Below are 26,445 nucleotides of genomic sequence, written 5' to 3' on the forward strand. Positions count from 1 at the left end.
CCTGAGTAGAAGTAGGGGATGGTAGAATGCAGGAAGGAGAGGAGGAAACAGCTGCAGAAACCAATGAACCAGAACCGGTGGCACCTCCGGTAGTGAAGCCCAAGCCCATAAAGCGGGAACTGGTGGTGAAAGCAGACCCCAAGGCAGACTCGCCCAAACCGCGGAGAATTTCGCAGAGATGCTTGGGAAGGTGGGCAGCTAGTAGGGATCAGCCGAACACAGCAGCAGATCCCGTGGAAATCTTGAGTGAAGCTGAGGAGGAAGCCAGGTACCAGATGGAAAGAAAAAGGAAAGGAAAAGCCGTTGTGAAGAACAAGCCGAGCACCAAGAAACCACGTGTCATGAACACTGGCATAGTGATCACCGAGGCTGCTCAGAGGACCCCATCCAGCCAACAAGAGCAGAGTGATAGTGAGTATGAGATCAGTGAAGAATCTGAATCCGATAGCGATACGACCATGGAAGATGAGGAGTACAAGGAGCAGCAACTCCCTAACGATCATCGGGAGCTATTGCATCCACCTGCAGAACCACTCCGATATAAGCGTTGAACGGTGGAGCTCACAGATGACGCGGTGGAGGGGATGCAATTTTTTGACTCCAAGGAGCTCCAATCCGTCTATCGCACCAAGAACGCAAAAGGCAAGAAGGTTAAGTGTGGAAAGGTAATTCATCTCCCCTCGTTAGATGAATTGAAGATTCGGGAATCGTTTCTCGCCCTTTTCCACGAATTGGGTTTTGAATGGCTGTTAAGGAATGAGAATTTGAATGTTCCGGTCGATTTGGCTAAAGAATTTTTCGCGACCTTTTGATTCAAGGTCACAACGGATTTGGATGTAGAGTGCATCAGTTTCAGAATATTTGGAGGAGAGATTAGGATGAGTTTGATTGAATGGACTGTTCGGCTAGGGATATGCAGTTTGGAGGAGGCCATAGGGCTCGAGTGGAGAGATAGGGAGCGGGGGATTCCCCGCAGGCATGTGGACTTTGAGCCCCAGGTAGCTTGGGAAGAGCTTACTCACCCCGGGGCAGGACAGTTTCAGTCCACTATCTCCCGATCTATCCATCTCAACGATCCTAATCTACGTCTGGTTCAACTCTTCTTGGGTTACAACCTTTTAGGACAGTCGAATTCGGCAGTCCGGACATCGATGACGGAATTGTATCTTTTATGGTGTGCCAAGAGAGGCAAGAAGCTGCACTTAGGGTTCTGGACTGCATACACATGTCACCTCATCGCTACCCACCCAGCACGGAATATTTCCCTCTGCCATATATTGGGAATCTTTGTGAGAAACAACGTCTCCGTTTCAGAGGACGAAGACTTAACCCCCTTGACGATGGTGGACGCCCCAGGATTGTTTGATACCCCCCTATTCGTCCGGACGAATGCGGTGTACATGAGGCAAGGCGTGCCACACTTCTACGCGATGGGAGAAGAAGCTGCACCCACTGCTCGGTTGGCAGCAGCTCATGAAGCACCGGCACACGACCAGAGACAAGAGGGGATGGAAGAAGCTGTGGAGAAGATAGCGGAGGGAAGCAGACAGATAAGGGCAGAAATGATCGGATTGGCATCGGACCAGGAACAGCGTCAAGCCAGAATGGAGAAGGAAATGAATGAAGTTAGAGAGGAGAATAAGAAATTGAAAGCAGAGATGGTCAAGCTAGCGGCAGTGATGGAAAGGATGTTGGAGAGATCTGCAGAGCAGAAGACATTGGCTCAAAAGCAAGACGCTATGGAGACGTTAGTGACTACTTTGGGAGAGGAAAACCATCGATTGATCACGGAGATGGGCCGGATGGCATCCGTGATAGATGTGTTGTTGGAAGAAGTGACCAGCCGGAAGAAAGAACAAGCTACAGGAACAAGCGGCCATGGAGGCCAGGACGATGAGACCCACCCACCAGAGACAATGATAGACGAGCCCGAGGAAGAGAACGCTGAGGTGCCGGCAGCAGCCGAGGAACCGGCGAAGGAGAGTGAGGATCACACTGGAACGGAAAAGGAACCCCTGGAAAAGCAGCCTACACCACCTGCCCCACGGAGGAGCAGGAGACTTCGCTAAGACCACCCCCATCTGACCAGTTAGTTTTTCTTTTTATTTTCTCGTTTTTAGCTTTTCGTTTTTAGTTGTGTTTTGTGTGTCTAGGTAGTATAATTTCTGTTTGTGCGCAAACCCGTTCGTAACACTTAGCCTATTCTATAGTCTAAGTGTGAGAAGTTAAGGGTTTGTCTTTTGGCGCATGTGTTTGTGTTTTCTGTTTTTCGTAAGCATGTTAACTCACACTTAGTCCGTTGCACGGCCTAAGTGTGAGGAGTTTTGTGTATATATGTGTTTTGTTGGTTGCTGTTTAGGTTTCCAAAATCTCACACTTAGCCTATTCCATAGTCTAAGTGTGAGAAGTTTTAGTTTTAATTTGTTGTTTTTATCTGTTTGTCTATGTGTCCATCATACTGGCCATTACCTTTTCCACTTCACAGCCCTATCTGAGGGCAGACACTTGTGAAGTGGGAGGGGGGACGCAATGACCAGTATGATGAGTATGTGTATATGTGTAGTTTTTGTGTTCGTGCTTGTGTTAGTGTCTTGTTAGGTTTAGTTTTTTTATTTTTTTTATTTTGTGTGTTGATTGGGCTTAAAACTCAACCGTCTTGAGCTGACGGTGAAGGGAACTGAGGGAGATAAGACGTGCTGGAAAACTGAAACCACCCTCCCTAGTACCTCATAGTCAGGATAGATGATGTGAGTATGAGAGAAAAGCCCATACTTAGAGTCAAGCGCGAAAGCCCTCTTAAAATGTGAGTTATAAGCTTTAAGTGGAACCACTTTCCACATATATGGAAAAGAAAGAGAGGCTGCCACAAATTGCCTAGGAGGAAGTGACCACGGGTAGCAAAGACTGAAGGCAGTAGGAAACCCCCCATCTGAAAAAAAAAAAACCACCCTTAGAACCTTTTTTTTTTCCTAACTCTTTTACCCAGATAAATACCCCTAGCCATTGGGACTGTGTGTGTGCAAAGCATGAGGCGAATGAAGCCTACTGGCCAGAAAGATGTACAAGAAAACAGACTCCAGCTGGGCAAGAAGGTTCGGAAGAAAAATCGACCAGGGAGTTATCCCGGGTCCACAAAAAGAAAAAAAAAGGGGAGAACAAGAAGGAATAAGGGTGGCGAAGCCACATAAAAAAAAAGAGAGAGAGAAGAATGTGGAGAAAAATGGTCAGAAACTTGACCACAAAAAAAAAGAGAAGGAATAAGGGTGGCGAAGCCACATAAAAAAAAAAGAAGAGAGAGAGAAGAATGTGGAGAAAAATGGTCAGAAACTTGACCACAAAAAAAAGAGAAGGAATAAGGGTGGCAAAGCCACAAGATGATACTGAACAGTTGGAGACCCTAGCCAGAAGCGCCAGCTAAAAAGCAACTGATCAGAAGCCTAATGCACACAGTTCCCCCGCACCAACAAAATAGAAATTTTGAAAACTTAGAGCCTTAGGAACATCTACCCCAAAACACTGCAACCCAATAGCCCCATTACAAGCCTTAAAGACCTTCAGTAGCTGCACGTGAGATCCAAGTCCGAAGCAAGCGTGGTTGAGCATATTGAGAGAATGCGGTCCCAACATTCCTGGTGAGGTATGAGAGACCGAGTGAATCTAGTGTTTGGCCGAGAGTTTGGGCGATCTTGACAAGCGGATATACTGACCAGGAAGGAATGGGGGGTGGCAGGAGTTCAAGGCTGTCTAAGGCCGGATTGCACCAGATCCCGAGGTAAGGGATGGTTGAAAATATAGCCCAAATCTTTGTGTTTCGGTTTTATTTGTGTTTGTGTGTTTGTGTGTCTTTTTCTGTGTTTGCCCAAGTGTTTTTCTTTGCGTCGAGTCTAGTTTAGGTAGAGTCGGTCAGGGGAGTAACCAGGCTAGAATTCGACTTATTCGTTTTTGTTTGTTCTTCACGCTTGAGGACAAGCATGTGGTAAGTGTGAGCAGTTTGATAAGTCGTATTCTAGGCCTAGGTTACTGGTCAGTATGATGTGCGTAATTGAATTATATCTGCAAAAACTAGTTGCTTAAGCGTGCAGGGTAAGCATTCTAGCCAGTAGGCAGAGTTTCAGACACTTCAAGTGAAAAGGGCGTCAGGACGATTACGTACTGACCAGTATACATGCAAATATGGCTCGAGATGGAGAAGGAGGATAGCTGGGACTGCTCAATCACAATTAAGGGCAAAGAAGTCATCTCACCGCAAGGTCTTACCCTAAAAATCAAGGGTAAGCCTCCCTATAAAAGGAAGCCACTTGGAGAGAAGAAAAGGATCAACGGGAATCACCAAGAATCATCATCATCACTCTTAGGTAGAATTCTCTCGGAGTTCAGTCCTTCAGCCCAATCCAGAATCTCATTCCTCGCCACTGCCATGGTCACTTGAAGATCTAGATGTTCCCGGAGTTCCAGATCGTCCGTTCCAGCCAGCAGAACTGTAGTTAGAGATATCATCGCCCGGAGTGGCAAAACACTTTTATTCGCTTTCGTAGTTTAATTTACTTGCTTTCCTTACGTTGGATCTGTGTTTGCTTTCGGATATTTTCTGTTTTTGAAGTACTTGTGGAAGATCCGAACGTGTTTAAGATATGAAGCTGATTTCCGTTTCAGTTATGGTGTTGATTTCTTTTCCTTCCTTTTCCGCCTAGTTAGCTTAGATCTAAGGTTCTTTGGTGTTTTAAGTGCTAAATCTTTTCCTTCCTTGTTCCGTCAAAATTTCCTTAATTAAACGTGGAACTGTTTGATCGTGAGTGAATCGCTGCATGTGAAGTCTTGTTTGAGTTCGTTTTCGTTTTCCTGCTGACCAGTACGCGGAGTTACATTTTCTGAGTTTTGATTTCAGATTTGGTGTTCTTATTTGTGGATCTGTGTTCGCGAATTGATAAACTGTGTTTCCGTGTTGAATCTGGAAGTATTTTCTGATTTTAGTTTGTGTTGTTGAGGAAGATGATGTCCCTGTCTAATGTTGGGGACCACTTTGCTTTTTAGATGCTTTTTGCTTTTTGTCCTTTACTTTTAGTTATAACCTGCAGATCTGTTAGCCTAGTCACCATGTCTACCACTACCCTCTGAATATTCTGTCTAGCCCAAAATAGAATCCCGTACCTTCCAAATATTTTCTGTTACAAAAATGTCTCTTTATTTCCACGTACACAGCTGCACCCCTACACTTCTTTCCTCATTCTAGTCAGTAGGAAATTACCTTTAAATTCTTGCCTAGGTAGAAACTCAACCCGAGCGTGGTAGCTAACCAAACCATCCAGAATATCACCACAATAGTTTTAACGCACCATCTCTGTGGGATTCGACCCTTACCACCACTATACTGATCAGTAGAAGTGGGTTGAGGAATTTTTGAAACCAGGGTCTAGGCTTAGTTAGGATCGCTATCCTGACCAGTAGGATATATCCTTGCTTGAACGACACCTAACACCCTGAGGAGAAAAACTCATCGTTTCAGCATGCAAGTAAGTTCTAAAAACAAAATTATTTTTACAATTCATAGTTTCATAAGATTGAGTTTTTTTTTTTTGTGTTCCTAATTAAAACTTCAACTTATATAATATTTATAGATAGAAGAAGATCATAGGACCTCCATGCTACTCCTTGAAATGCATCAAGGTGGGGGGAGGGGCTGTGGTAGTTCCCAACAACAAGTACGACTATGACGAGTACGACGTGTCTATATCGTCGGACTCGGACAACAATGATGATAGATCACATTCTCGTATTCCGTCTAGCACCGGCGGAAATGAGGACATGCCTCCTCCTCCACACACTAAAAAAACATTGAAATCTGATATTTTTGTTAAACACTACAAGAAGGTCCCAGTGGTAATTTCAAGTCCTAATGATCCGCTCTCTCAAGAAGAGACATCGGCGTTTCATGCATATTGTAACTATTGTGATAAAGTCTACAAATTTGCGAGTGGTGGGGGATATGGCACCCTCCGTCATCATTTGGTGACAAAGCATCTGGTAGAATGTGGCACTGCCTCTACCCAAACCCAACTAAACTTCCAACCCGGTGGCTCAGGTTCGTCAGGTACGCCTCTTTTTAAATATGATCCTAAACTTTTTGCTGAAGTTATGACTAGATGGGCTGCAATGAAGCATTTTCTTTTTAATGTTTATGATCACAAAAAATTTGAAGTTACTATGCAAAGTGGTTTGAACGTAGCTGTCAAAAGAGTAGGTCGAATGACCGTTCAACGATCTACCGTTCGACAATGTTTGGAGAAAAAAGTTGAATTATCAAGTTATTTACTCAACTTGGGACACAAAGTGAACCTTTGCTCAGATGTATGGACTGATTCTTTTAATAGACATTCATACATGGGTATTACAGTTCACTTTGTGGACAATAGTTGGACTTTGAACAAGCATTTGATTGGTTTTAGAGAATTTGAGACACCACACACTGCACCCAAAATTGCTTCTTTAATTATTCAAGTTTTGAATGAATTTCAATTATGCAATAAGATATTTTCTATTGGTTTTGATAATGCAACTGCTAACGCTGCAAGTATTAATGACTTGATTGCGGCTTGTGCTCCGGTTATTGGTGGTAAGTATTTTCATCAAAGATGCATTTGTCATATTTTGAATTTATGTATACAAGATGCGCTTGAATTATGACAAAAGCATGCTAGTCCTATTAGAACTGCAGTTAGATTAATCCATCAAAAGCCACCTATTGACAAAGCTTGGAAGAAGTATTGCCATCAAAAGAAGGTATGATATACGAATTTTTACCATGGATGTGTCTCATAGATGGAATTCTTTGTGTGATTTTTTTAAAACCTATCCCGTTTCTGATTTATATCTGTCGCATAGTTGTTGGGATCATAGCGTGAGTTTATTTAAATTGTTCAAATATTTCAAAAATGCGACTGTTGAATTATCGGGTGTTTATTATTGCATTGTTGTTCGTGTTTTAGAGCATTGCATGTATATATCACTTGGTTTTAAAACAGCAATGAGAAATGCTTGCTCTTCTCCTAAATTGATGTGTGTTTTATATTATATGATTGACAAATGGCTTAAGTATTTCAGTGAGATTCCAACGGTGTTTTTGATTGCAAAGGTCTTGGATCCAAAATAGAAATTAGCCGGTACCTCCAGGATTTTAGATTTTTATTATAACAATTTGAGTTCTATTGATCTTGGTCCACTTCAAGCATTGCAAGCGGATACCAATGACCAATGGGGAGTAAACCTAACCGAAACATTTCAAATAAACCTCCCGGACCGATCAATTGTCCAACAAACCTTCCAGTTTAACTTGCGTGCTCTCTACACCGAATATGAAACCATGTATAACAGTACCCACCAAGTCAGAAGACCTACCCCTCCTCAACAACATAATTTTGGCTTCTCATTTCAAACTGATTATGATGACCCCGACGCGCAATCCCAATTACACGATCTATACAACTACAGCACCGGCGGAAGGTCGACCTCAGGTATGGTAAGTGAGTTAGATTTATATTTCGATTCACTCTTTTCCTTTGGTGTCCTACTCTTCCCGCCCAAATCGACGTCCTCAATTGGTGGGGAACACACGAGAAAGATTTTCCCATACTTGTGTCAATGGCCAAGGAGATTTTTTTGGTTCCGGCTTCCACTGTCGTCGTCGAGTCCGCTTTCAGTATTGGATCACGTGTGTTGGATGAATCAAGAAGTAAGCTCTCCATGAAAAATATGGAAGCTGTGATGTTACTGAATGATTGAGCCAAAGTTAACGTCAGAGAACAAGAAAATGATTGAGATGATCGTCAGGAGGAATCACAAGAAGAATTCACCGGGGATGAATCGTAGGCCAACCCAACCGTCAACCGCCGGCCAAGCCAAATAGGTAAGTAAGGTAAGAGAACTACGTGAGCTTTGATTCCCTAATGCAAATGAGCATTGGGGATACGTATGCACCTCAACTTAAATTATAAATTTAAGTTGAGCTCAAGTCATTTTTCCTTTATTTCTTTTTTTTCATTAGTTTCTACTTTAAAAATATGCAAATACAATTAAATAATTGTATTTGTATATACTCTAGTCGGTTAAGTAGATTTCTCTATAAGGCTAAATCCAGGAAACTTTTGACAATTCTACTATAATTGTTGATTGTTAGACTAAACTCAACATTTAAGGTTTAATTGCTAAAGGTGTCGTCAATTTAGTTACGTAGAAACATCTCCTTCGCTGACTAAGAGTATATATACTTATAAATTTATTGTTCAGAACTTCAAGTCTTTTTTGTAATTTGTAATTAGCTTCGTTGTAGACTAGTAGTGTCGTTGTATTTAAATTTTTTGCTTAAGACTTCAAGTTTTTTGTGATTCGTAATTGTTGTAACTTGTAATCTCAATAAAATTGCAATTTTCATCGTGATTTTTTGAATTTTATTTACGCACATTTCATAGATAAATAAATAAGAAAATACAAAAAAAAAATTACGAACCGACGAACCGGCCCGGAACCAGCGGTTTCGGCCAAAAACCGACGGTTTTGAACCGCCACATGAACCAACGGTTTTTTGAACCGGAACCGGAACCGGAACCGGAACCCTTGGCGGGCCGGTTCCGGTTCATGAAAATGTTGAACCGTGAACCGCCGGTTCCGAACCAGAACCGGCGGTTTTTGAACCGTGTGCATGCGCAGTGTAGACCTTTCTTACTCTTAGTCTTGATTTTCTTTATTATTGAAATCTAAATTCTTTGTTTTTGTTGGTTGATTTTGCCATTTTTCTTTCGTTATTTATTTTGATGGACAGACTAACTCTTTTGTCTTTCTTCGATTCTTTGTTTGGTTTATGGTAAGAATACACATAAGTTGGTATTAAGAGCATTTGGTTCTTACTGTTGTAAGTAAATGGCTAAATTCTTGTAAATGGCTATAAAAAGTTTTCCTTGTTTATAGGTATTGTTGTGGCTTGAGCTTAAATTTTACACATTATTAGATATGTTGGTTTGATCTGTATAAAATTTCAGTCAAAACTTCATTAACGTGAGTGGTTAATTGTGAATTAAAAATTTGTTTCCTTTGTTACCAATGTTTTAAAAACCGGACCGGCAAGCGAACCGGCGACGTTACTGGTTCACGGTTCAACCGGTCCAACCGGTCGAACCACCGGTCTAACCGTTTTACTGTTGCAAAAATATATAAAAATATATTAAATTTAGTAAATGATTTACAATTAATAATATATCACAAAACATTAAACCTTATAGATAACTAGTGATGTATAAATATAAATAATATTAAAATTTAGTAAATACAATCAGATATATATATTTAATATTAGTTAGTTTAGATAACAAATTTAATATTTCATGTATTAAAATAGATAATGGTTATATTAATTTAAGAAAATTTATTTCATAAAATAATATATAATTAAATACGAATTAAGTACTTATTAATTAGTTTAGATAAGATTATTCATTAATGTCTATAGCTAGGGTATATAAATTAAGTATGTAATATAAAAAATTTATTTATAGTAAATAATGAATCTTATATGGTACTAATAATAATATAGGTGGTAAGTAGAGCATCATTAAAATATAAAGGATGATAATTATATATATTATAATTAACAATTATATTAAAGAATAATAAAATTAAAATTAATTATTGGTTTTTGTAGATAAAATTAATGGTTAATGTATAAAAATATTTAATGTTCAAATTGTTCAATGAGCCCATGTGGTGGAGTGACAGAGGTCCTCTTAACTAGAAGAGAGGTCATGAGTTCAACCTCTACCAACAACAAATTTTAAAAAATTTTGAAAAAAAAATAGAAAATCGGTTTCCGGTTCACGGTCCAACCGGTCCGACCGGCCGGTTCCACCGGTTCACGGCGGTTCAATGCAGTGGTGGTTTAAAGGGGTGAACCGGACCGGACTACCTACCGGTTCGAGGTCCGACCGGTCGAACCGGCCGGTCCGATCCGGTTTTTAAAACATTGTTTGTTACGATGGATTTAAGAAAAGCTCAAATTGAAGGTCAAATCGAAATGTGTTCAACTGTGGCCAAAAAAATCCAAAATTTCCAAAGTCCTCTTTAAATTTTCAACTCTTTATATGTCTGTCTTGATGTTATTATTTGTCTTTTGGCCTATCACTCACTTTTCACATACTTGCTTGGTTCTTTTGGCTAATTTTTATTTGCTTGGTTTATATGTTTTTTTGGATTGATTAGCGACACTAATATTATTATTATTGAAATATCATAAAAGGAGATGTTGGCCACTCTATTGGATAAAGATGATGGAGTACAAAACGGCATGATTAGATTGCAAGACGACTTCATAACCTTACACCACCTCCGCACATTTGAGATATGAAGGGAGAAGTATAGACCATGGCAACAACAAATTTTGAAGCTTAATTAACACTCATTCACACATTACGAAAAAAATTAAAAACATTAACAATCAGTTGGTAAATCTCAGTACTAGATTTTTTTGTAGTGTAAATTCTAATTTCTAGTAACAATCTATTATTTCCTTTTCTTTTTTTAAGTTTTTATGTTGGTCTTCTTACTTTCATTTATAAACAATATGGCCCTTCAGTATGATAAATTTTAAAAAAAATAAGCATCGAGTTACTTGAAATGACAATATATATCGAGAGAGAACGAAGATCTGAATTGACTTTATACCCTTTTAAAATTTAGAAGAAAAAACACACATCATGATATTTTTCATTTTGAAAATCTAATGATGATAGTATATAATTTCTAATTTGGGGTAGTAAGAGTGTCCACAGGGGAGCCCCGGCGGCGGCCGCGGAGTCGGCGGCGCTGCGGCTCCCTATAGTGGAGGACAGGTGATAAGGATCCATATTGATCGTGATCCATTAACCTAAGATTTATATCCTTTGTTGATGTTTGATCTTCAATTGGAACACAAAAACATAAAAACAATAAAGGATAGGGTGGATCTAGCCTTCAAAAACTAGACCCAAAAGGATTTGATGGAAGACAGGAGATGAAGAAAAGTGAATTTGATATTAGCTAAATCCATTGATATAGAAAACACTCTAAGCAATCTTCAACATGCTAGATTCAACTAATGGCTCCACTACTCGAAGGAATTCATATGCCCTTTGATGCATACCTATACTTGATTGAATCAATTGATGATCAAACAACCTAAAATTAGGAATTGGATAGAAACCCTCTTCAAGAGGAACAAATCTCTCAAGCTTATATAAGTCTAACTATGAAAAATGAGGAAATATACTATTTAAAGCTTGGGTGGCCCGCTGAGGCAGAATGGGGTCTGAAAATGAAACCCGGTCGGGTGATTTATCCTCCTTGAAATTAACCTGGCTGGGTGGAGCTTTTCTGCACTGCGCGTCATCCGTAAAATGACCATAACTCCTTCCACCGGACTCCGATTGAGGCGCGAAGCTCTCTCGAAGACGAAGACATTGGTGGTCTTCCCAAAGCATTTGGACGTCGTCTTGATAGGCTGATCACTGGTTGAAGCCAACTGCAGGTACAAACTTTGATGCACGGCTTCCATGATCGTATCAACAGGGGCGTCGGGGCGGGGTTGGGCGGACAGCCCTCCGCCGAGTATTCTGCGTGGACAGGGCGGGGGTGGGTGAGCCGCGGCGGTACCCGCGGCGGGTTATAGTGAGGCCCAGGCGCCGCGGCGCCTACCCATTTTTTTTTATATTTTCGTATTTTTTTTATTTTTTGAATTTCGCTTATAAATAAAACCCATTCCCCTCATTATTTTACACTATTCCAACTCTTTATTCCAAATTTCTCTCTCTAATTTTTCTCTCTTCCATTTCCAGAAAATGGATGAATTGTGGAATGAAGCGTGAGATTCTCTGATTCAAGAGGTACAGGCGGAAGCAGACGAGGACGCGGCGGCGGCGGCGGTCCCTCTTTCGATTTATCATCGGCGGACAATCCCACGAGACCATGTCGGAGCGCACGAGCGGCTGATGGCAGACTACTTTGCCGATAACCCTCGTTGTCCGCCAGAGATTTTCCTTCGGCGTTTCAGAATGTCGCAACCGCTCTTAACCCATATAGTGACGTCATTGGCGGGGCGGTACATGTGCTTCACCCTCCGACGTGATTGCACCGGCCGGATCGGTCTGTCTACTTTGCATAAATGCACCACTGCAATTAGGCAGCTTGCCTATGCCTGCCCGGCTGATATATTCGACGAATACCAATAGATGGGTGAGACGACTAGCCTAGATGTGCTCCGGTAGTTTTGTAAGGGCATCTGGGAAATCTTCAGTCCGGAATATCTACAAAACCCAACCTATGAGGACTGCAGAGACTGCTAGATATGCACGGTTCAGTGCACGGTTTCCCAGGGATGATGGGAAGCATCGATTGCATGCACTGAGAGTGGAGAAACTGCCCGGTGGCGTGGAAAGGCCAGTTCACTACTGGATTCAAAGGAAGACATCCCTCGATGATCCTAGAAGCCGTTACCAACTACCATTTGCGGATCTGGCATGCGTATTTCGGTGTCGCAGGTTCGAACAACAACATCAACGTTCTGCAGTCATCGCCTCTCTTCAATGATGAGTGCCGGGGGGAGGGTCCAGAAATCAGATTTGTGGCCAACGGCACCCAGTACCACAGGGGATACTATTTGGCTGATGGGATATACCCTCGTTGGTCCGTATTTGTCAAGACAATTCGGCAACCGGTTGGACTGAAGAAAACTTATTTTGTGCGAAAACAAGAGGGTGCTAGAAAGGGTATTGAGCGAGCTTTTGGTGTGCTCCAAGCGCGGTGGGCCATTTTACGGTGCCCGACACGAGTTTGGCACGAAGATGATGTCACGAATATCATGTATGCGTGATAAGGATCCATGTGATTTGTGATCCGTTAACCCAAGAATTATACCCTTTGATGATGTTTGATCTTCAATTGGACACAAAAACGCAAAATAAAAGAAGGATATGGTGGATCTAGCCTTCAAACACTAGATCCAAAAAGATTTGATGGAGAGGCAAGAAATGAAGAAAGTGAATTTGATATTAGCTAAATCCATTGATGGAGAAAACACTCTAAGCACTCTTTAACATACTAGATTTAACTAATAGCTCCACTACTCAAAGGAATTCACAAGCCCTTTGATGCATACATATATTTGATCATACTTGAACTAGCAATTGATGGAAACCATACTTGAACTAGCAATTGAGGAACAAGCAACCTAGAAAACTAGGAATTAGATAAAATCTAAAAGGGGAAACTCTCTCAAGAGAGAACAAGCTCACAAGCTACAAATTCAACAATCAACTACTAATAAAATGAGAAAAAAATGCTATTTATAGTTTAGGCCCAAATTCCAAGAAAAGACCCACAAAATTAGCCTCTGCATGAATCACCCGCCCGGGTGGACTCCGTGTCCTCGAGACATCCGTCCGGGTGGAAGTCCCCTGGTTCGCTGCTGCCTTGGCCTTGTCACATGTGCAGGTGGCTTTTGGTGGCCGAAAGTCACCCGCCCGGGTGGCTGTTTCTGCACTGCGCGCCTTCCGTAAAACAGCCATAACTCCCTCCACCAGACTCCGATTGAGGCATGTGAGATACCTATGTGAAGCTCTTTTGAAGGTGAAGACATTGCTGGCAGTTTCAGAGCTTTTGGACGTCATCTCGATAGGACGAATACTGATTAAAGCCAACTGCAGTTGCACGACTTCCATGGTCGTATCAATGCGTGTATCATATTGCACAATATGATAATAGAAGATGAAGGATTTGCTGCTGAGCATTGGGCACCAGAAGATGGTGCTAGTTCAAGTCAAGGTGTTGCCTCCGCGCCGATATAGATGGGTGTACCGCGTAGTAATGAATATCTGCTCCAACGTTTTACTGATATGCGCAGGGACACAACACATACCCAACTCCAGGCCGATTTGATTGAAGAGATCTGGGCACGCGGGGGAGGGGGCGCAGCGTGAAGAAATTGTGTGATTTAAAAAATTTTTGTTGTATAATTTTCCCCTTTCATGTAATACAACGAAAATTTAGTTTATTATTTTTATTTATTAAATTAGCAGTTATTTTCTAATTATTTTCAGTCGGATAATTTTAATTCTAATTGAATTAAAATATACGATAAACAAAAAAAAGTGGCTTGGAAGTGTCCACTATTAGTGGACACTTAAAAAAAGTGGCTTGTCCACCAAAGTGTCATCCCTATTGTGGACACTCTAAGAGCATCCACATCGGTGATCTCCGGGAAGGATGGCGTGGCAACGATCTGTCCGCCGCTGGCACGGCGCTGCTCGATGCATCGAGCACGTCTGTGCCACTGAGCAGGCTGACGTGGCGCGACGGGATTGGCCAACGGTATAGCCGTTGCCATTTTTATTTTTAATTCGAATTTAATTTAAAAAATCGTTTTTAAAAAAATATATATATTTTCCCACTTCCCAATAAACTATATCCGTTTTCTCTCCACTTTTAATTTATTTTTCAATTTTTTCCCAAAATTCATATTTTCATCTATAAATACCCCCATTTCCACACAAAAAATTTCCCACCACACTACACAATTCTCATCTAAATTCTCTCATCAATTCTCAATCTTTCAATCTTACAAAAAAATGTCCAGCTCCGGCGATTACCCCTCCGACTCCCGCAGTTGGAACCACGAATGGTTCAGTACACAACCATTCCCTAGTCCGGAAACACAATTCTCGGCCCCCCTCAAACCCAAGGTTATCAAATTTCGGGTGGTTAGCGGCCTTACCCGGTGGACGACCAAGATGCCCCCGATGGACGATACGGGTGGGCACCCGAACTCGGATCGGGAGGGAGCGGCGACACTCAAACTCCTCCTACTCCTCATGGTGTTTGTGTTCAGGGTCGTGGCGGTTACAGTCATCACGTCTGCACCCCGTACACTCCGGCGGAGATGAATCAGTTATTCAAAGCCTATTTGATTATCTCCGAAGATCCGGAGGTTGACACGTACCAAAGCGGGGATAGGTTTTGGTGGCGCGTCTGCCATGAAAACCGACCGGATAGAACCATCGAGCGCAATGAGAGTATGGTGCGCAATGCCATCTTCAGAGCCAACGAAGAAATCCAAAAGTTCCAGGGGTATTACCTCCAGGAAGAGCGGTCGGCTGGGAGCGGCAGGAGCCAGCTCGACATCATCAGTGCCACCATGGCGACCTACCAATCCCAACATTACAAACCATTCAAGTACCTTAGCGCTTGGCAGGAGGTGCGTGTGCATCCGAAGTATAAGGAGGCGTATCATCCTCCTCCAGCTTCTCTAGCAAACGGTCGAGGTCGGTATCCCTATCCGACGTCAGCGAGGATGAGGTGGCTAGCCAGCTTACCGGAGCTAACTTGGGTAGCCCCGACGCCGGCCCGAGCAGTTCTCAATGCCGACCGCAAGGAAGGAAACAAGCGACGGCCAACCGCTCCTGCTCCCTTTGTGCCATCTCAACCCCCCACCAACTCGTTGTGGACCATCTTGGCTCGACTCAATATGGCTGAGACGTCTCACATGTCTCCCGAGCAACTTGAAGCGCATCGGACAATGATACGAGGTCTCCGACAAACATTGGGGATAGGGCTGGAGAACTAGTCTTCCACAGATGTATTTTTTAGCTTTTAATTATGTAATTTTTAATTTGTAGGATTTTAATTATGTATTTTTTTATGTTTTAGGATTTTAATTAAGTAATTTTTATTTTTTAGGATTTAATTATGTAATTTTTATATTTTTAAAATTTGTAACAGAGTTTGTGTATTTTTAATGTATTTTTATATTGTAGAAATGTTTTTAGTAATTGAAGTATTTAAATTAAATAATGGAATGGTGGGACCCTTGAGTATGTCCTAGCGGAAGTGTTGTACTCCTCCTATTGGGGAAGAGCAGTAAATAAAAAATTAATAAAAGTGGATCCGGGTCTATATTCATATTTGACAATAGTATTGACGGGGATCCTCTAATTGTCCAAATTTATTACTAGGAAAATATACTATATTCCTATCTCGAGAGTCGGTGGGTTTTATCTACTGCGAGCAGACATAAAATGGTGGCACTAAGCTCGCACCACCTCACCCTTCATTTATCACTCCCTTCCAGACTATTTCTCGGCTCCTCACACTCCCTTCCGCGCAGAAAAATTCGCTCATCGTCTTCGATCATGGCTTCCGCTGCTAAAAAGGTATACGGAGTTCTAAATTATCCACACTGATTGTCGAAGAAACTACTTTTCGATTAGATTGAGCTAAGTTTTTGCAATTTTTAGGTTTTGGTTCCGGTCGCCAACGGCACGGAGCCACTGGAGGCGACAGTTACGATTGATGTGCTACGCAGAGCCGGCGCCGATGTTACGGTAGCGTCCGTCGAGAAGCAGCTCCGCGTTGACGCCGCTCACGGCATCAAAATCCTCGCTGATTCGCTTATTTCCGACTGCGAACGTTCGGATTTTGATCTTATCTCTCTTCCGGTAGGATGTTTTATTTTTTTGTGAATGTTTCAGGTTTTGGTGACGACATATGGCATCTAAGTTTGCTAGAATTACTAGTTTTCTGCTGGAATTTTTTTTACTGATGATGCTTTTTTATCCACCCTCCTCATTGTTGCAATGTTTTGATTTTTGTTATATACGGAATTTGGATTTTAGTATACCACAGCGACACTATAGTTTAAGTTACGACATGATTTAGTGAATCATTTGGTTTTGTGGCTAGATTTTAATGGAACGACAAATTATGATCCTAGTATCGTACTATATGTGTTTGTTCAGTTTGTTAGACAAAATAATCATGGGATATAGTCTATGATTAAGTTGTGATTTTATTTTAGTTGGAAGGGGTGGCTATGTCTAATTATCACATGATTATCCATGTAGGATTGAGTTGTGAGATTCAATCTCATGAACCAAACACAATACATATTTGATCCCCTAGGATTGAGTTGTGAGATTCAATCTCATGAACTGAACACAATACATATTTATCCGGAGATATAATCTTGCAAACAACAACCCCTATATATATTAATCCATGTTGTGTTTGTCAAGGGAGGAATGCCTGGTTCAACCACACTTAGGGATTGCAAAACATTGGAGAGCATTGTGAGAAAGCAAGCTGCTGAAGGCCGGCCATATGCTGCGATCTGTGCAGCTCCTGCTGTAGCACTCGGGTCATGGGGACTGCTGAAGGGGTTGAAGGTGAGAACGAAAATCAGCTTAATGTGTTTATTGCCATATGGTGTTTACTTATATGGATTTAACAGCACAAATTGTCTTGGCAGTGAAGTTGTAACTTGTAAATGACATGGCACATATTGATCCTTTTACAGGCAACTTGCTACCCATCTTTCATGGAGCAGTTATCATCCACTGCATCTGCTGTTGAATCTAGGGTGCAGAAGGATGGCAAAGTAGTGACAAGCCGTGGACCTGGTACAACAATGGAGTATGCTGTTTCGCTGATTGAGATATTGTATGGAAAAGAAAAGGCTGATGAAGTTTCTGGTCCCTTGGTATTTCTCTTACTTTACATGAAAGATATGCTACATGATTTATCTATACGTTTCGTTTGGTAATTAAATAAGTATGTAACATCTGAATGCTATTTGTGGAGAATATCTTAAGTTTCTATACTGAGTCTAGTAGATTACTGTGTTGAACTATTGAGCAATGAGGTGTTGACAAATGAGAACATTGTCTGGATTAGAGAATCATAGATTGAATGTTTAGATATGTCGTACAGGTACTGGGTGTTTACTCATGCTGGTCCTTGTGTGATTATCCATTGTTTTCTTTCCTTCAGTCCCACCAACTTTGGAGCTTGACCAATCCAGCAATGCATTTTGGTCAAACTCAGAGGAAAAACCAAGAAAGTTTCCTGGCTTGCCACCACTGATTCCTGCTAATCCGAGCGTTCTTTTTGGCTTTGAGAGCAGTCTTTGGCTATGTACCAAATCCATTTGTGCCTAGGGTTATTTAGCCTAGAGAATACAAGGAGAAGGTGGGCCCCTCCTGAAATAAACCTTGCTCTTCTTATCCACTCCAACTCAATATTGCCTCCAATCCAGCATATATAGCTCCGACCCGAGCTCAGCTTGCTATCATGCAACTAGAGTTTTACCAACTTATTTCTGCTCTACATATTCGTAGCTGATATAAAGTAACAGTTTTTTTAATTTATAGTATACTGATATGGATCTGCACACACACACACACTTTTGCAGTTCTATTCCATATGTTTTCTTGTTTTCTTATCCTTGTCTCTGTTTCCAGGTCTTGCGATCAAATCACGGGGATGTGTATACTTTTGACGAGCTAAACCCTATCCAATGGACGTGTGGTGATATTCCCAAGGTTGACTTTGAATGTCTTTCTTCTTGTTTAATCTTCCATCGGTTATTATGCCTATTTTGTTGCACTTGTGAGGATGCTTATTAAAGATATTATTGGCACTCGCAGAACATGTTTAATTGGCTTTGGTTTATGTGTGTAGTTTAGCTTCTTGTGGACTGATGTGTCTTGTGAAGATCCCAAATAGTAATCAGCGACATTGCGATGTCGCTCTTGTCAATCTTGAATGAGTTGACATATTAGACTGTCTGCTTCCTCCAATTTATTGCTATAAAAAGTAATGAACCATACACGATCAGCCACTGTTAATCTAATTTCTAACTTTGCATGTTGCCAGATTCTTGTGCCTATTGCTAATGGGAGCGAGGAGATGGAAGCTGTTATCATCATTGATGTACTCCGACGAGCAAAAGCTGAAGTGGTAGTGGCTTCTGTTGGGGAGAAACTCGAAATTGAGGCTTCTAGGAATGTTAAACTAGTAGCTGATGTTCTCCTAGATGACGTCATCAACAATTCGTTTGACCTCATTGTCTTACCGGTAAGATGGTCCTCTGCTGTAGGTATCTTCTAATATGCAATGGCATATTTTACCTGGTGCTTAACATTTTGTGCGTATAGGGTGGGCTTGGTGGAGCTCAAGCGTTCACAGAGTCAGAGAAGCTGGTAAATCTGCTGAAGAAACAAAGAGAGTCAAATAAACTATACGGAGCAATATGTGCATCTCCAGCTTTGGTCCTCGAGCCCCATGGTTTGCTCAAGGTATGCTTTATGCATTATTTCCAATTTGAAAATATTGGATTCAAAACTTTAAAATGGCTTGCATTTTGGCGACAACATAAATTTTATGCAAATTGCATATTATTGCTTTTGTGGTGCTGTGTATATAATCGAACAAGAATGGAAGGAAATTGATTTAATAAAAGGGAATACAAACACAATAAAATACTTGGGATTTGCCAAAATCCTCGAGTCCACAAACATTCAAGTTACACAACATTCACGATGAACTAAGCTAATTCTACTGATTACCGATCTAGTATTTATTTGATGCCTTCCTATTGAAGATTTGAGCTGTTTCGATATAACCGCATATAACTACTCCCATATGATGTGGCTGCTGACTCATCGGTACTCAACTAATTCTTCTGTTAAGTGGAAGCACGTCTTTCCTTTTTTCTGATTACATTCTTTTCCTCTTTCCTCAATGCATGTGTGATACTTCCAGTTCCCAGCTAGCTCTAGCTTATTATCGTAACAATAGCCTCACCTTAAGCTTCATTGTACACAAGGAAGATCACGTACACCTATTTTCTTCATAGAGATTGTTGAAATCGTATAGCCAAGTGATCGAAAGAATAAGCAAGCAAGAACAAGAATGGGAACTAGGATTTTAACTTGAAGATGGAAACTGTAAACTAAACCTTTTGAGAGAGAATCAAGAAGTGATTATGAGCTCATGTTGTCTCACAACCGTAAACAGCAAACTACTTATACTAGCTATGAGTGAGCTTTACTTCACTCTTCAATCGGTTACAACAATACAAGAAACAACTCAAGAAATCACAACGGCTAGTAGTCGTTACTAACTAACTAACTTTCAAAACCTTCTTTCTTGATTTGCTGCGATGGAGTCCAAGATTAACTCCATGCATATGCATGCTTCGTCGTCCACCACTTATAACAATCTCCACCTTGGACTATGAAGCAATGCATCAGAAATCTGCTGTACACAAGCCTACAAGCCTGCAGCAGTATTGGAACTTCTCCTTGCTCAAGGGCTTTGTGAGCATGTCGGCTGGATTATGAGCTGTGTCGATCTTCACCAGCTTCACTCTCCCACTCTCCACCTCGTCTCTGATAAAGTGCAATCTCACGTCGATGTGTTTGCTACGCTCGTGAAACGTTTGGTGCTTAGCAAGACACAATGCACCATTATTATCACAATGCACCGAGACACTGTGTTGCTCCACCCCGAACTCACTCACCAGTCCAAGCAGCCACTTTCCCTCCTTCACAGCCGAAGTTAGTGACATATATTCAGCTTCGGTTGTTGACAAAGCAACCACGCTTTGCAAACTTGATTTCCAACAAATGGTTGAACCAAATAATGTGAAAATGTACCCGGTTTGTGACCTCCTTGTGTCAACATTTGCTGCATAGTCTGAGTCACAATAGCCTACTAGAGGCTCCTCCTCAACTCCACCTGCACCAGTGAATATTATGCCCAGCTTGTCTGCTCCCACAAGATATCTCAGTGTCCACTTGAGCGCACTCCAATGTTGTCTGCCGAAGTCACCCATATATCGGCTAGTTGTACTTATAGCATGAGCTATATCCGGTCTAGTATATATCATAAGATACATTAAGCTACCCACAACGTTAGAGTAGGGTACTAACTTCATTTCCCCCTTCTCTTCATCTGAGATAGCCCTTTGATTCTTGGACAGCTTGAAGTGCATGGCTAAGGGCGTTGTTGTGCTTCTCATGCTCTCTAATCTGAATTTCTTCAAGATCTTATGGATATAGTCTGTCTGAAATAGCCATAGCTTCCCTTCTCTTCTGTCTCTCACTATATCCATGCCTAGAATTCTGCTTGCACAACCAAGGTCCTCCATTTCAAAGTCAGCCTTGAGTTGCTGCTTCACCTTCCTTATCTCTTCCATATCTGGCCCTGAGATGAGCATATCATCAACATACAATAGGAGGTAGATAGGTTACTTGTTCTTCTGCCTTTTAACAAACACGCAGCTATCATAGAGAGACCTCACAAACCCCAGTCTTGCCAAACTCCCTCCAAATTTCAGGTACCACTGCCTGCTGGATTGTTTCAATCCGTAGATGCTCTTCTTGAGCATACATGTGCTCAGAACCAGGAACCTCGAACCCTTGTGGCTGATCCATGTATATGGTTTCATCAAGTTCTCCATTATGAAAGGCCGTCTTGACATCAAGCTGCTCTACTTCCCAGCCGTTCTTTGCAGCAACTGCAAGTAGTATGCAAGTAGTACTCTGATTGAATGATGCTTCACCACAGGAGAATATACTTCATTGAAGTCCACTCCCTCCACCTGGTTGAAGCCTTTAGCAACCAACCTTGCTTTAAACCTGACCCTCTGTGCATTAGCAGCTTCCATTTTCTTCTTGAAAACCCATTTGCACCAAACAACCTTTCTGTGCTCAGCCTTCTCCACCAAGATCCAGGTCTTGTTGCTTATGAGGGAATCAATTTCCTCTCTCATGGCTTGAAGCCACTGCTCTCTCTCAGGGCCATTCACTTCCTCAGTATATGTGGCAGTCTCCGAGGCTTCCAACTGCTCAGCAACATGCAAGGCATAATAGAGCATTTCATAGTTATCAAACCTCGCTGGTGGCCTCACATTCCTTCTTGGCCTATCCCTCGCTATCTGATGTTGCTGGGGGCTTTCATGCTGATCCATCAAGACTTCATTCTGATCATCTTGATTTCCCTGTACTTCACTAGTACTCTCAGCTTCAACATCAAACCTGCTGCAAGAAGGACTTAGCACATCCTGTGACTGAGAATCAGTTTTGTCAGCAGCATTCTTACCAGCCTTGCTATCCAACAAAGGCATTGAGTCCTCTATAAAGACTATGCACCATAAACGATACCCCTTAACACCCTTTTGATAACCAAGCATAATACATTGCAATGCTCTAGCTTGTAGTTTTCCTTGCTTTAGGTATGCAAAAGCCTTGCAACCAAACGGCTTGAGCCTTGAGTAGTTAGGTATTGACCCATACCACTTCTCATCCGGTATTGCTCCCTTTATAGCAGAGGATGGACATTTATTTAAGCAATAAGCCGCTGTGCTCACTGCCTCTGCCCAGAATTCCCTTCCAGCTCCAGATGATGACAAGAGGCATCTGACTCTCTCCAATAGTGTTCGGTTCATACTCTCTGCCACCCCATTTTGTTGGGGGTTGGCTGGAACTGTTCTGTGGTGTTTTATCCCCTTGCTTTTGCAGAAATTATCAAACTCCCTAGACAAGTATTCAAGCCCATTATCTGTTCTCAATGTCTTTGGAGGCCTTCCCTTTTCATTCTCCATCTCAATACACCAATTCTTGAAAGTTATAAAAGCCTCAGACTTCTCTTTGAGAATAAAGACCCAAACCTTTCTTGAGAAATCATCTATAATACTCATGTAGTATCTAACCCCACCAAGACTTCTGACTTGAGATGGCCCCCACAAGTCTGAATGTATGTAATCTAATGGTGAGGTTGAGGAATGAATACCTGTAGGGAATGATTGCTTCTTTGCCTTTCCAAGCAAGCAGTCTTCACTTGCTCATCTTCTCTACTTTCACTGCATCAATGAGCTCTCTCTGGAGCAATGCTTTAAGAGTGACTTTTGCCGGATGTGCTAGCCTGAGGTGCCACTGATGTATATCAGATTTGGTGGACACATTGGCTTCACCAATAATGGCATTAGCCTGCAAGTAGACTTCCACCTCTTCGAGCCACCATCTTGACATCCTGCCCTTTTGAGATTTTCATGATTCCATTTTCAGATATAAAGGAATATCCCTTCTTCTCTAGAGTCCCGAGTGAGATGAGATTCTTCTTTACCTCGGGTATATATCTCACCTCAGTGAGAATCCTTGTCTCTCCATCAGCCAGCTTCAATTTGACATTACCAATTCCTTTGATATTACAAGAGTTGTTGTTGCCTAGCAAGACTGATCCGCGGCATTGGACAAGATCATGGAACCATTCAATATGTGGGCAGATATGAAAAGAACAGCCGGAGTCCATGATCCAAGACCCCTCTTCAATCTTGCCCACCACATTCATCACCTCTGAGCTTTCTTCACCATCACTGCTTATCAAGTTTGAGTGAGGCTTAAATCCAGATGCCAGCTTCTTCTTCCAGCCGTGACCATCCTTCTTCAAATGCCCCGGCCTCTTGCACCAGTAGCAAGTTCTTGTTTCTTTCACACCAGAGACATTCGGCTTGAACTCATCAGCCTTTTTCTTGAATTTTCCCTTGCTCCACTTCTTGATATTAAGAGATTCTGGTTGATGATCTTGGGCTCTGTGACTTCCTTTCTGCAGCTCCTTTGCCATAAGAGCCGAATGGACCTCACTATAGGTAATCGCCTTGTCCCTTCCATAAAGAATTGCGTCCCTCAACTGATCATATGAGTTGGGGAGTGCATTGAGAACCAAGATCGCCTTATCCTCGTCTGAGATCTTGACATCCACAGCCTCAAGATCGTCCACACTCTTGCAAAAATCTTCTAGTTTCTCCACGATGGATTTATCCTCAGAGAAAGCATACGAGTACAGCCTTCTCTTCAAATAAAGACGGTTGGCGAGCGATTTCGCCAAATAGACACCATCCAACCTCTTCAATATTCCAGATGCAGTCTGCTCATCCTGGACTTCGCGCAGAACCTTATCACCAAGGCACAATATCACCTCGCTATGCCCCTTGAGCTGCATCTCCTTCATCTTCGCGCGAGTCTTCTCATCAGGCGCAGGAGCCTTTCATTTCTCATCAGATTCAACAGGTGCAAGAACCGCAGCCAGACCCTGCTGCATCAACACCGCCTTCATTTTCATATTCATTTTCCATAGGCCGTAGTCATTCTTCCCATTGAATTTCTCCACATCCAATCTAGCTGCCATTTCAGAGACGTTGATCGATCACTTTGCCGGTTCCCACAGACGGCGCCAATTGTTGAAATCGTATAGCCAAGCGATCGAAAGAATAAGCAAGCAAGAACAAGAATGGGAACTAGGATTTTAACTTGAAGATGGAAACTGTAAACTAAACCTTTTGAGAGAGAATCAAGAAGTGATTATGAGCTCATGTTGTCTCACAACCGTAAACAGCAAACTACTTATACTAGCTATGAGTGAGCTTTACTTCACTCTTCAATCGGTTACAACAAAACAAGAAACAACTCAAGAAATCACAACGGCTAGTAGCCGTTACTAACTAACTTTCAAAACCTTCTTTCTTGATTTGCTGCGATGGAGTCCAAGATTAACTCCATGCATATGCATGCTTCGTCGTCCACCACTTATAACAGAGATCGAATCCATTTCTGTCGAGCCATTTGATATTCCTTGTTCTTCCCTCCAGAGGCCTTAAGAGTAGAATTCCTCATGGCCAACTTGACCTCAATCTCCAATGGAAGCCTTGTCAGCCAACCAGACTTCTGCCCAAATTGCACATAGGGACACAATGATCCTATTCGAATTCCCATTACTATACTACTGACTCCTCTGTTGCCTCACCTCTGCACTTTCCTACTCAAGAGCAAATTGCTTCCCAAGATTCCCACCAAACGGGCTTAGTAAACCAAACTGACAACCACTTTAATGCAAGATAGTTACCGAGCTTGTTTTTTCTGAAGCTAATAACCAACCCAATTTTTTAAACTCACTGAACTTGTACTCCTATTGACCGACATCACTACCTTTTGCAATAACCTCCCTCAAACAATTATAGCTATAGCCATTCAAATTGCAAGTTGCAAACATTTTGATATGATCAAACAAAGAATTAACTTCCTCAACTAGACCCGAATTAGCTGAGCAACTCATAAATATCCAAAAGCGCCGACGTTGTATAAAACGCTGACTTAGACAAAACTACGTCGAGCTCTCTCAATGGGGCATATATCAAGGTGTTGATAGGATTTCACCCTTCCTAAGCTTCTTTCATTTCAGAAAATCCCACACTCTGAAAAATCAAAACCCCCAATTTCCCTCCGAGTCCCCATTGGAAATATTTCCACTCCTGAATATAGTCCTTTGATTCTTGAGAGGAACTCAAAACATATGGTTATGAAATCAACACCATTCACCTTCACTTTCTTCCGATTCCATAGTGATTGATCGTCTATCAATTACATCTCATCGCCAGCGAATTCGGGAAGCTCCTAGCGAGTAGGTTTTCACCAACTCTTCCAGATTTCTCCCACAGTTACTACTTTTTGTTATCAATTCCTATTGCATAAGAGGAAGGGTTTGTCATGTCTCCTGAACTCAATTATCTTTTCACCAAGATGGTTAGATGATTCCATGGAACCATTGAGCCCATTGCTACACCCTCCAACCTTTGAATTCTTAATCAATTTCTCATACCTCCCATAAAAACTACTCTACCCATCATTCTCATACAATGCGGTAATTCGCCTGTCATTGTAAATTCCTCGAGCTTAGGGATATGGCATAAGCATCAGCTAAGGTTTCGGGTTTAAACATTTAGACCAGCATATGTAGTTCATCTACTAACCCTGATAAAAACAAACTCAATGTACCGTCGACTCCTATACCAGTCCTAGAGTGTACCTCATCATTATAATTTCGAATAGTTGATACCTGTTTGAGATTCTGCAAATTGGCAACTGTATCCTCTTTACCCACATGTGATTCATGGCTGCCGGAGTCTGTGTCCGCTGTCGTTGTTGTTCTTCCCCAGTTTGCGAAGCTAATACTATCTTGGATCAGTCGGGCTAATTCCCCTAAACACTGTTGAGCAGTGTGTAGTTAGTAAATTGATTTGGGTCCTGATCTTTATCTTGCAGGGTAAGAAGGCCACTGCTTTTCCAGCCTTGTGCAACAAATTGTCGGACCCAAGTGAAATAGAAAACCGAGTGGTGGTGGATGGTAATCTCGTCACGAGTCGAGGACCGGGAACCACTATGGAGTTTGCATTGGTGATAGTTGAGAAGTTTTTTGGACGGGAGAAAGCCTTGGAGCTTGGAAAGGCCATGATTTTCGTGCATTAATAGAGATATGAGGTAAAAATGAAGTTTAACTAGCCTCGTTGTTTACTGGAATCCCATGAAGTGCTTTACATAAATGATGTTGTAAACACTGCTGCTGGCCGGTTGTCTTGATTATTAATAAATCTTTAATGAGGTTTTGAAGCATGTACTTTCCACACTAAAATGTGATCACATGGCGAAATTTTTTGGTGGGAGTAAATAAAGGGAAAAAAATTTACTACATTGGCAGATCTTTAGTGGAGTATTCAAGTAGAAAACGAATTGACTGGGGTAAAAGTAGGTGTAAATTTTGAGG

General features: G+C 41.7%; 2 protein-coding genes across 2 annotated transcripts; both read left to right on the top strand.

The window, feature by feature from the left end:
• Nucleotides 1-12,267: 12,267 nt before the first annotated feature.
• LOC121803961 lies at nucleotides 12,268-12,886 on the top strand. The gene is made up of 2 exons (XM_042203530.1): nucleotides 12,268-12,505; nucleotides 12,555-12,886. The coding sequence occupies exons 1-2, from the start codon at nucleotides 12,268-12,270 to the stop codon at nucleotides 12,884-12,886; spliced, it is 570 nt and encodes a 189-aa protein (XP_042059464.1).
• Nucleotides 12,887-16,058: 3,172 nt separating this feature from the next.
• LOC121805008 (protein DJ-1 homolog A-like) lies at nucleotides 16,059-26,294 on the top strand. The gene is made up of 8 exons (XM_042204755.1): nucleotides 16,059-16,220; nucleotides 16,305-16,505; nucleotides 17,082-17,231; nucleotides 17,363-17,545; nucleotides 18,306-18,386; nucleotides 18,721-18,921; nucleotides 19,002-19,142; nucleotides 25,947-26,294. The coding sequence occupies exons 1-8, from the start codon at nucleotides 16,086-16,088 to the stop codon at nucleotides 26,148-26,150; spliced, it is 1,296 nt and encodes a 431-aa protein (XP_042060689.1). The 5' UTR covers nucleotides 16,059-16,085; the 3' UTR covers nucleotides 26,151-26,294.
• The last annotated feature ends 151 nt before the right edge of the window (nucleotides 26,295-26,445 follow it).

The sequence above is a fragment of the Salvia splendens genome, chromosome 5 (genome assembly GCF_004379255.2).
Source record: "Salvia splendens isolate huo1 chromosome 5, SspV2, whole genome shotgun sequence".
Taxonomy (NCBI): domain Eukaryota; kingdom Viridiplantae; phylum Streptophyta; class Magnoliopsida; order Lamiales; family Lamiaceae; genus Salvia; species Salvia splendens.